This window comes from Lepisma saccharinum, chromosome 25 (genome assembly GCF_977018435.1).
Source record: "Lepisma saccharinum chromosome 25, izLepSacc3.1, whole genome shotgun sequence".
In the NCBI taxonomy this organism is placed as follows: Eukaryota; Metazoa; Arthropoda; class Insecta; order Zygentoma; family Lepismatidae; genus Lepisma; species Lepisma saccharinum.
In genome coordinates, this window is record NC_139253.1 from 55,859,641 (window position 1) to 55,871,832 (window position 12,192).

The following is a 12,192-nucleotide window of genomic DNA, read 5'->3' on the forward strand; positions in this document are numbered from 1 at the left end:
AGTTTATGCATATGTCTAGCAAAAATCTTCATACATTACACATATATTTTAACTGTCATTTTTTGATGATGCCTCATATTAAGACAAAACACTTCATGTGATCAAATGTTGCTTACATTTGTTGACATTTTTAGAAGAAAAGTCAGTTCTCATTCAATATAAAATACTTAATTTCTTTTCTGTCTTCCTAAATGCACATGATATACCAAAATTCATGTAGAAATTGTATTTCCTCTAAAGCTTATTGCAATGAACACTCTTTATCAATTTACAAGTTAAAAAGAATAAGTTGAATACAACTCTGGATTACTGAAATGCTGCACGCACATTCTCAGTTGCAATAGAAAGGTGTGAATTCTGCATACAAAGTAGCGTTAATGGTAACCTCTAGAGATCAAATTCAAGGTTATCCCTGAGTTTCAATTCTCAATTTCAAATTTTTACAGCTCTGCAGGGCCCTTTCAAATTTGAATGGCACGAGAAGACATTTTAATAATATCGACCACCACCCAGATATGAGCAAGATTTTGGTTTTAATATTCATTGTCAGAAATATTACTTCAGCAACTTCGGTGTATCTGAACTAATAGGAAAAAATAACTGGAGAGCCGTAACTACTTCTCTTTATAAGGTTGGGACAAAAATATTCTCTACGTACTCATTCTCTCTGTATCGTTAGTTTTTGAAAATGATATATAACATGTTCTTGTAAATCTCACAAAGAGGTAGGTAGATATGTTATTTGAAAAAAAAAAGTGATATTTTAGAAATTTGACAAATTTTTGATTGCATGGTTACCAAGACTTAATATGAAAGTCATATCAAGAGTAAAATGTATCTTGGAATTTGTTATTGGTAGGCACCTGGTACCGAATCTACATTTTTCAAATTACTATTCAATATATTCTGCCTATACTCAACCAGCCAATACTACAAAATGCCCATGAAAACACATACAAACTACGCTATCCTATTAACTCGTTTAACAGCTGTTATATTGCTTCTAGTGCATGTAATCTTTTGTATATCTACTGCAATATATATGTAATTGTTATTGTTGCATTTATGTTCAAGACTATTGCTGTTTATTTCTGGTAGTATCACTAATTTGACAAGCTGCCATTGTACTTGGTAACGATTGCCACTCATTGTTTTTAGCTCCAAAACTGGATGAAATGTCCCCACAACTATTAGGCACCTGCACGGAAGGGTATCCCTCCACGTGCTTTATTACTGCTGCCTCGTTGAATTCAACGCATTGATCTTCAGCTATGGTCTGAAAGACAAAGTCCCCGTGGATTCCCTGAGAGAGAAGAGGATTTGCAATAGAGTCTGTCGGAAGGGGAGGTAAAATCTGTTGCTGTTGAGCAAGTTTGTAGGAAGCTTGTCTTACCATTTGCTTTCGATTCACAATATGAGCTAAAGAAGCATTTTCCACAGAAAGACTTGATTGTTGAACCGCACCCTGCTTCTGAAGAATTCTTCTTTTTTGTTGGAGGCGGTGTTGCATAAGCTGCTGTTGCAAGGCAAGAGGTTTCCCACTGATCACCGCTGCAGAATTTCCGGACCCACAACTTTCATTGTCTTTGGATGATGCTTTTCCAAACGGAGCAGAAGGAACATCGTCAGGAAAACCGATCCTCGTTGACAAAAATGACCTGTCAACGCTGCTGGCTTCAAGGCGTTCTTGCTGATATTGAGTATGCTGGATCTGTCTTTGAACCACTTCTTCCTGAGGAACCGATCTGTTGTAGAGATTCTGAAGCACCTGGTGCTCTTGGTGCACCAAATTCAGTTCCATCACTCCCTTAGCTTTTCCAGTTTCGTAAAGTCTTTCACTAAATGCAGCTTCTCCCTGTGCGACGATGCCATCTGAGGCTCTCCGTCCTTCTCTAAAATCCACCGGAGATCTCATGAGATTTGTATCGCAGAGGAGAGGACTGTGTCTGAGGAAAGGTCGGCTTACGTAGATGCATGGATGAATTGCACTGGTGCTCGTTACTCCATTATCGACGGAACACTGCTTCCTGGAAGTAGTGCACGACGGAAGGCTAGATGCAAGTTCGGAATCTAACTGCGAATCCAAACTTTCGAAAGTGGAGAATGTGCCTAAAGCACTTTCCAAAGTAGACCGTGTGGAAACATCAGACGAAACAGACCCTATTCGATGGCTATAGGATTTACTCACACTACCTGCAGAGGAAGCGTACGGAAAACGTTTCACAGTTCTCTCCTGGCTACTACTGGAATCGGACATGCTCGATTCCTCCATGTCTGTCTCTACTCCTTCATCTGTGGAACTATTTACACTTGACAAGTATTGTAGAACGGGTTCTGGTTTGTGTGATAAAACAGTTCCTGTTGACACAGAGCTAGCAATTGAATATCTTTGGTTGCCTGCAGTTTTCCTGATTTCGTTGCTTGTGCTTGTATGTCTAGGAGAACCAAACATTACACTGCCACAACTGAGCACATCTGTTGCAAAATCATCGGCACTGGTTGCTGCAGGTCTGGTAGGAAGGGAGGAACAGTCACTTAAAGGTAAATCTTGAATTGAAAATTTTCCACATTGAATTCTGGTTACTTGGTCAGCTTGATACACAGGATTTATTGCTAAATTTCCAGTTTTCGAGGGGAGAAATTGATTACTTTGAATGTCCCACAGTGGAGTTTCCGAGGTTACAATGGTACTTGTAGAAAGAGTTTCGTGATTAAAAAGCTGTTCTTGAACATCTTGCACTGCACGTTTGCTCAATTCGCCACACTGCAAAAGATACCGGCTTTCTCTAGTACGAATAGGCATTACATGTGAGAGTCGGTTGCATGCTTCACTTGTAGAGAAATGTCCTGTAGGAAGACTGGTCTTCCGCACTGCTTGTTCTACCACATTACTTGGTCGTCTTTTCTGAGTTATAACAGGCTGCTTCTCAGGTAGTGGAAAACTACTACGATGCTGTCGTAACCTCTCCAACAGAAGGAAATAGATTGCAGCATGATGATCATAACTCTCATTAAGAAGTGACTGTAAAGAATAAATAAGAGTGCATAACTAAATTAGACACAACCACATATAAAATAGCATCAACGAGGAACAAGAGTATGGGGTTTGGCCTGTGGAACTGGCATGGAGAATCAAGGTTAAGGCTCCCTAATTAGGCATTACAATTCACACAAGATACGAGCCTAAAATGTTTCTAATTTAGTTTTCATTTCACAGAGTTTTTTCATCTTAAAGCAGAATATAGTGAGATCAAAAACGAATACACAATGTGAGCACAGATGTTCACTCACTCACACTTGGATCTGTAAGGTCGCACATATGCCAACCAACAGTTCCTTTGGCAACTCTCCTGTATGACGTACAACTAGGGATAGCAGAAGAGTATATTTTGCTTAAGTAGTGTATACATAGTACTGTATTTAGTTTCTGCACCAGCCATAAGTACAGTATCATGTGATTACTATTGGGAGATTTATATGCACTTTGCACTATAAATTTTTAGAACTGTGTCCTAAAAAGTGTATATTTTGGTCTATATATGATTTATGACTGCACCAATACCACTTCCGGGGGGGGGGGGGGGGCATGCCATTGCCCACATAATTCGAAAATTTGAAGCAATTCCCACTCATAGACGCATATTTCCAGCACAGTTGGCTAATATAATTGGTCAACATCGATAGTGAAAAATATTGCTTTCTGCCATTTGTATTTTTAGAGATAAAGCAGAAAATGATGACTAATTGACTTATTTTAGGAGTTCATCCCAAAAAACAGGACCAGAATGCACTATTTATTAAAACAGCTAAATAACAGTAAAAATACCCTCCCTTACACATACATTTCTGAAGATAATGTATCAAAAGCTAACCAACAAATAATGCCACCCTGCTGCTGTCACTGGTGCCTGGAACAGTGACTCATTTCTTTTTGATGTTGAGTATTGGTGGGAGGCTGGTTTTTAAGATCTTTGCAACATCTGTAGTTTCCAGTTACTTGATGTCCTTCACCCAACTGGGGTGATATAATGCCCCAGTCTTGACATGAAGGACAATAAAATGGAACAGGCACACTTGAAATAAATGACTACATTAAATTACTTCCAATATATGAAGCTCAAATATACATTTATATGCACTATAAAACTTTGCCAGAGTATTCCCAAACAAGTGAAATGAATGAATCCGTTGAAAGCATATCAATTTTTCCAAAGGATAAAAACATTAAAATATGCACAAATCTGGCCCCTAGTTATTACATAGAAATTTATCCTGTGTGTGCCAAACCATTAGGTAACATGTGACTAGTTGGTGGAATATTAATTTTTATTTTCCATTTGCACACAGTTATATATCTTCAAGGTGAAAAAATAAATTCATTTTACTTTATCGCCATTCATGTATTACTTAATATCTAAATTTAAAACAGTTGCTTAGAAAGAGGACAAAGGAAGTCAACTTAGAAATGTTTATTTCTATTATATTATTTCTTAAATTTCATCCACAATGACATGAATTATTAAAAAAATATTTTTGAGATGAGATTAGAAACAGAATACTGTATTCTGAAAGTTAGCTAATGTTAGTGTCATTATTTTTCTGAATGTTTCAGAAAAAGTATTTTTAGGCAAATGATGTAACTAAACCTTTTTTCTTTATACCACTCAAAGGCCATAATAAAATTAAAGTATCCATTCCATCTTTACAAGGTGAATTTTCCAAAAATGTATAGCTAATAATAGCTATTAATTCATAATTGGGAAATGAAAGACGTGGTAGATAAATATCAAGAAAATAGTAACTCACTTTTTCTGCAAAACTGTTTTATTTGTAGTTCTATTATTTTCAATGGTGACTGCCACCATCCTCGTTGGAAATTGTTGAACTGTTGCTTGACGTACTTCTATTGTTCATAGTTCCCTGGCTGCCACAAAGTGCACTGTTGTCAACCATTAGTCTGCATCCATGTTGTCTGCTATTACCCAGAGTTAACTGTTGTAGTACGGGAAACTAAGTGTGGTGGTCCTGTTCGCTATTGATGTTTAGCCCATGTGGGAAGTTTCCTTGATTTTGGTGTCTACAAGTGTGTGGACTGTGTGCTTGACATGCACCTTTTGGATTTTATGGCTATTGCATTTAATGTGCTTAGCAAGACCAGTAGTGGGTTGAGCTTTTTTTTTTGCATCAGATAGGTGTTGTTGGATCATTCATTTACGGATCTGATGGACCTGCCGATGTAATGTGCCTTGCACTTGCACTCTGCATCCTTAACACCTGGGTTATCAAGGGGGAAGACGAAGTACAGTTTGTGTTTGTTTAGTTTATCAGATATTTTAACATTGGGTTTGTGCGCTACTTTGATGTCATAGTCGAGAAAGGCTCTGGATATGTGGTATGATGGTAGGGGAAGGCAAATCATTTGCACTTGCTGTTGCACCACTTGGTGCAGCAAAGTGGAAATACAGGCCAGCCACAATCAACTTCCAATGGCACACACAGAACAACAGAAGCAAACCAAGCAACAGTGCAACAATTTCCAACGAGGATGGTGGAAGTCGACATTGAAATTAATAGAATTACAAATAAAGCAGTTTCACGGAAAAGGTGAGTATTATTTTGTCGGTATTTAATAGCTATTAATATTGTACATAAATATTTTTGAATAGTTCATTGTACTGTACATCTTAAAAAAGTTTGTGAACAATTTATGGACATGAAAAATTACACTAATGAATGTCATGAGAAGTTCAAGAAAATGTTATTTGTGCATTTATGAAAAAAAAAGATATATGGTTGTATACAATTGTGTGAATTTTGCCAGACAACAAATTTATTTTATAACTTCTACGGAAGCAAACAATTAAAAAAATGCAGTTATGGCCTAATTATGAGTTTTAAATTATATAAAGGTAAATCCTCTATTTTGTTGTAGTTGGGAACCCAGTTGGGCAGAAAATTCATGTAATTATTCATTTATAGCAAGATGCATACACTTTGGAGCTAGAAGTAGTTTCCAATAAATGTTGTATATCCAGGGTCAGTCAATTTAGCATAGCATGGAATAGTATTTATTCCCATAATGGATCGCCTGCAAATGGACTGAAAATTTAAAAAATAGTCACACAAGTGTTAGAGTTCTGGAAATGCCATCTGGCTCCTTTTTCATGCATGACACTTGTGCAACCATTTGTATTGTGTGCGGTAAATTTACATAACTTCTTCCCCAGGTTAATCATTATGATGAAGATGAATGAATGAACAGAACAAGCATATTGGAATGCCCAACCACAGGTTGAGATGAAAGCCAAAAAGCTAGACACAATGATTCCAATAATCAATGCTCTGTTTAACTGAAGTGTCTCTTCTCCTTTAGTTTCTGTGATAATTTAGTGACTTTTGTAATCAAGGCAACACATTGCGCAATTGTACAAATCTCATTTTAAACTGTAGGCCCAGTCCCAATTAGCCTATCTGAGAATATAATGAGGGCCATCATCCAGATGGTAAACACCTCTGCAACGTGACTGCGTATTCCAGGAAAAATACAATTACAATTTTGTTTACAATGCGTCCATCTGCCATGAATACTGTGGCTTCTGACAACAGTATCGCTGTTCCAAGTGTAAGAATGGAACCTTTGATTGATTTTTGTTTGTTAGCATTGCTTTTCTGCCACATTTGGCTAATTGTGATAATTAGTATGAGTAATGATATGATGAAATTGATGAAGAGACACTCTCAATAACTATCCATACCCAGGCCGAGACTCCTGTTACCGTAGTGCACTGTGCTAACCACTCCGACATGGAACCTGTAACTGATGAAGAGATGGCAGTCGCTAGCTAATGTGCTTCAGTGTCCTCCGATGAAGATTTTCTTTGTTACTTTTAGCTATATATCTCAATGTTTGCCCTCAACCTCACACACACACTAACTCTCATGGCTCATGCTCCCCCTTGCAGCTTGCTCTCACCCTCACATGTCCTCATCCTCAAGACTTGACCTTGTTCTCATTCTCACATGCCTTCACCCTTGCAGCTTATCCTTAGCCACACATGTTCACTTATAGATGGTGAGTACTGCTGGATTCACCTAAGGTGAATGTTTTCTGGGTATTGTTATGCTGAAAACTTTATGGACCATTCTTCTTCATCTAAAAGACTGTTGCTGGATATTCATACCTGGATATGTTGCAGGGATGGCAGTTGCCACAAATGTCGGAAGATTCCAATAATTTTATTTTTCAGCAGAATGGGGCTTCACATTTTCACAACACCGTTCATCATTACCTGAACACTGAGTTGTTTCAACGTGCTGGATATGGTGATAATTGTTTAGAAAATGGGCCCCAAGGTCACTGGATATGACTCCCTGCGATTTTTCCACATGGTGCTGCATCAAAGACATGTGTATGTGCCACCTTTACCACAAAATGTAGGGGAACTCAAGTGCAGGATCTGAGAAGCTGCCATGACTGTAGCAAAGGATATGCTGGAAAGGGTATGGCATTTGTTTGATTACCGCGTGGACATCTGCCGAGTTACATTTTGTCTTCCATATGACAAGCATGCTGAAGGTGTATCATTTATAGTCCTTGTGTAATTCAGAAAAGTTTTACCAGCTTTATGGACATCCTATACATATTTTTTAGGCAGGTTAATACGGAGCAAGATTCTTATTACTATTGGTGCTTCACACCCATGATAGACATAAGGTTTAGAGCCTTCATTATGACATAATGTAAATGCTGTCAGTTTGTAATGAAGGGATGGTGGAAGCACTCTGTACAATGGTTTAGATTCCAGTTTAACCTTTATACAGCAGAGCCTGACTTGCCTGTACTCTCGTTTTCAAACTTGCTGCGGAGTACAAAAAAAAAAAAAAAAAAAATGTAGCTAGAGAACTAATTGTCACAGAGATTGGAATTGGTTTTGTTTTACGAGGTAAACTTTACACATTGTATCTCCCAAAAATTAGTGTTAAAGGAATATGAAGAATATTTAATTCTCAAAAAAAAATTGTCATATGGCACGCCCCTCTGCCCCTTCCACCAAGAGAGCAAAGTGAATGAAGAAACAAATAGTATGTAGCGTGGGACATTCCTACAACCATACACAATTTCGTTGAAATCAGACTAATACTTCTTGGCTAAAAAATAACAACATTATATAAGGCGACAGTGTTGCCAGCTTACGGAACAATTTCCGGAATTTTGCTTCTACCATCTGCCCTATGGACACTGGATGGACCAAATTTGGATGGAAGCACGACAAAAGATCACTTTATGAGGATAGGTAATGCCAATGTCGCAATTTTGAAAAGAAAGAAAGGAAAAAACATGGAAATTACCACTTTCGGAATTCTTGCGTGAATATGGAAACTTTCGAACTTCGGCCCCACTTTTCCCCTAGACTCTTAATTGTTGGACATTACTTAAAATGTTGCTTTTTACTCATTCTTGCATGTAGGATTTAAATTGTTCAAAAAGATGTAGAGGTTAAGGAGTCATAGCTATTTATCTTTAATTTATCCCATAGTAACAAAAGGGAAAGAAAGGACTTTGTCAGATGGCACTTGCTAATAATAGTAACAATATATATATATATATATATATATATATATATATATATATATATATATATATATATATATATAGGATAAAAGGAAGGAGGGCCACAAGGGCTAAATAAAAAATGAAAGAGGAGAGAGGAAACACTTACCAGATGCAGAAAAAAACTTCAAATTTTCGTGATGATATGTCACATCTTCAGGAGTAGATAGGACATTAGTAGAGTAACGTCCTCTCTACTCCTGAAGATGTGATATATCGTCACGAAAATTTGAAGTTTTTTTCTGCATCTGGTAAGTGTTTCCTCTCTCCTCTTTCATTTTATATATATATATAAGGGATAGAATGAGAAAGAGTGCCAGAAGGGCTTGTAAACAAAAATGGAGTAGGAGACAGTAAACACTTACCACAATTGAAGAAATGTTCGATATTTCGAGGTCATGACCTCATTTTCACAGTAGGTAGAGAGAATGGAGTACGAAAGTGTAGAGGCACAGAATACTGACGCCAGCATCGGTCAGCACAGTGGTGCCAGAAACAAGTGATAGAGCACGGGTTTTGCGAAAAGATCCTTTCACCAGTGTTTACTGCGAAATGGGCGGGATGTGGTTAGTGGGGGATGGGCAGGTTGTGGTTAGGGGAGAATGGGGGAATACTTATTGGGTGGCTAGGTTGAGTCCGGGGGGGTATGGTGGCATGCATTTCTGAAATGTTAAGACCTTTCCCATCGCCTGCGGGTGGAGGTGTCAGTGTGCTGGGGTAATGCGGAGGTTCAGGGGGGTAGAGGTTTTACCCAGGTAGAAGTAACCACAGATTTGACAGATGAGGGTGTATATTAGGTTGGAGGACTGGCAGGTGCCCTTTGGGTGAAGGGTGAATTCACCAGTTGCAGTCGGGATCTGAAGGGTGGGGAGGTGATAAGTATGGGGCAGGTCTTGCATCTGGGTTTGTTGCACTTGTGGGCTGGGGGTGGTGGGATGGGGGCAATGGGTTTACTAAGGACCAATATGTTCTTGAGGTTTGGGGGGGGGGGGGGCATCGGAAGACGACCCTAGGTTTTTCCCCGACAGATGTCTCTGGTGTCGGGATCACTGTGGAGGATGGGAAGGAGGGAGTGGATGGTATGTTTAATTTTCAGGAGGTGAGGGTGGTATTGGGTGATCAGAGCAGGAGGGTTGGTTTTGGATCGCATGGCACAGGTGTGAGACGTGGCTCTGGTTATTTGTGTGTATATATATATATATATATATATATTGTTTTGTAATTTGAGTGTCATACCTTCACATAGAGATAAAAAAAGACAACTGAAATATCGTGTGTAGTTTTTAATAAATGGTGTGTTGATTGCTGCCGTGCACTGCTAGTCAATATATCAACCATCCATTCTCAACAAAAATACAGGAGGGGTTGAAATATCGACCATCTGGATGCTAATGTTAAATTGTAGGTTCAGTTCTGATGAGTGATCACTTTTAATCCACATTCATGTAGAATACAAGGTGATTCAAAAATTTCCTTAACACCTCCCATAAAATGTAAAGGAGATATGCTGGGTACAAATGGTCATGATATAAACAGGTTAGGCCTAGGAGGAACTATATTGTTGTGTGCCATATTGAATGCAACTCAAAATTTTTAAATGGGAAGGGGGTGATATGATAAATCAGGTTAGAATTTTATGAGAAATGCAATGGTGAAGGTTTTTTTGTTTTTTTGATGTATCTTTAACCAGTAAGAAATATGAATGCTTGTACCCATTTCCTTCTTTTCGAGGTGTCAGGAAAAAAAGTATTAAAATGCCTGGAAGGCATCAGTTTTGCATCAAAATCATACTAACGTCTAGAGTGAGAAGTTCACGTGCCATTGCACATGACTTTAATTGGATACATCCCTGAAGAGTTGAGCATTATGAATGGTTGTCTCGAACAATTACACTGTAACACTTCCATTGGAATGAAAAGTCCTTCACAATGACGAAGCTAATGTTTATGTTCATGGAGAAGTTAATAAACAAAATATGCGATACTTGTCATCTGGTAACCCACATTGGACAGATCCCAGTCGACTTAATAGTGTAGTGTGGTGTGGTGTGGTTGTGGTATGTGGAATGCAATTGGTGGGCCCATTTTTCATCGATCGAACCTTAAATGCTAAGGGCTACTTCGATTTGTTTAGTGAACAGTTTCTTTCATCCTTGCTTATGAAATAAGGTACTTTTTCCAGTTTTTTCAACAAGACGGAGCACCACCACACTATGGGAACGTTGAGAGACAGTTTCTGTCCAAAGTGAATTATCAGATGACAAGTATCACATATTCTGTTTATTAACTTCATCATGAACATAAACATTAGCTTTGTCACTGTTAAGGACTTTTCATTACAATTGAAGCATCACACTATAATTGTTCAAGACAAGCATTCATAATGCTAAACTCTTCAGAGATGTATCCGATTAAAATCATGGCAATGGCAAGTGAACTTCTCACCGTAGACGTCAGTATTATCTTGATGTGATACTGACATGTTAGAGGCATTTTAATGCTTTGTTTTCAGACACCTCGAATAGAAGAAAATGGGTACAAGCATTCATATCTTACTGGTTAAAGATACATTGATAAAACTTTCACCACTGCATTTCTCATGAAATTCTAACCTGATTTGTATATTTCATATCACCCCCTTTCCATTTAAAATGTGTGAGTTGAAATCAATATTGCAGCCAACAAAATGGCGGACATCTGCTTGGAACACATCAATATGGTTCCCTCTAGGCCTAACCTGTTTCTATCATGACCAATTGTACCCAACCTAACTCCTTTACATTTTATAGGGGGCGTTAAAGAACATTTGAAGAACCCTGTAGTTTAAAATTACAGGGAAATTTTGGTACTACCTACCTCACGTGTTTTCACAGGATCTATCCCTAAGCTCTGCATTAAGCGAAGAATTTGTTCGTTAGGTTCCAGTTTGGCAGCACCAAGCTCAGGTCCTGTGCAGGGAAGGAGGCGAGGGGGGCCTTCATCTAGCATCCAGCGATGCCTCTTTATCTGATCCACTGAATATCTTTTGGAAGGATCCAACACTAACATTTTACGAATCAGTGACTCACAGTCTGCAAAAAGAAATGGAAATGACCCCTTAGCAATATAACAAAACACCTTTCCAATGGAAATAAAATCTTCAATAAAAATTATAGTGATTAAGAATATATAAAATTTATTCAAGTGGTACATTTTATGGCAAATTTAAAAACTCTCTGATGGTCACACGAGTAATGGTGGAAATGCCAGTATGGCACCTTTGGTGGAAAAAATTATATTCATGGCATGTGGCAAGCTATCATATATATTTCCTGACTTTTCATTGACTTTGTAGCCGTAGGTTGATCTCTCCGACTTTTTCAGGTTATTAGGAACCCTGTATTATCTTTCAACTCTTAGTCTCCATTAGGCATGTGTGTGACCAGTGCCACCCACTGATATTCATTTTATATCTCACAAACTAAAATGTTTAGTGTCACAAATCATGCCTCACTTTCTTCAGTATCTAGATCAGGCTATAATGTCATGCTACAAGAAATACACACATGGGTCACTTAGTAGAAGCAACAAAAATAAAAATCA

The 12,192-nt window shown here is 38.1% G+C and overlaps 1 protein-coding gene across 1 annotated transcript in view; it reads right to left on the minus strand.

The window, feature by feature from the left end:
* Positions 1–748: 748 nt before the first annotated feature.
* The window catches only part of LOC145978905 (uncharacterized), a 107,536-nt gene continuing 96,092 nt past the window's right edge, over positions 749–12,192 (minus strand). The window contains exons 7-8 of the mRNA XM_083111858.1: positions 11,467–11,681; positions 749–3,022 (exon numbers count right to left, since the gene is read on the minus strand). Of these exons, the coding sequence (XP_082967984.1) occupies positions 1,076–3,022; positions 11,467–11,681 (2,162 nt within the window). The 3' untranslated portion in view covers positions 749–1,075. The remainder of the gene's footprint in view (positions 3,023–11,466; positions 11,682–12,192) is intronic.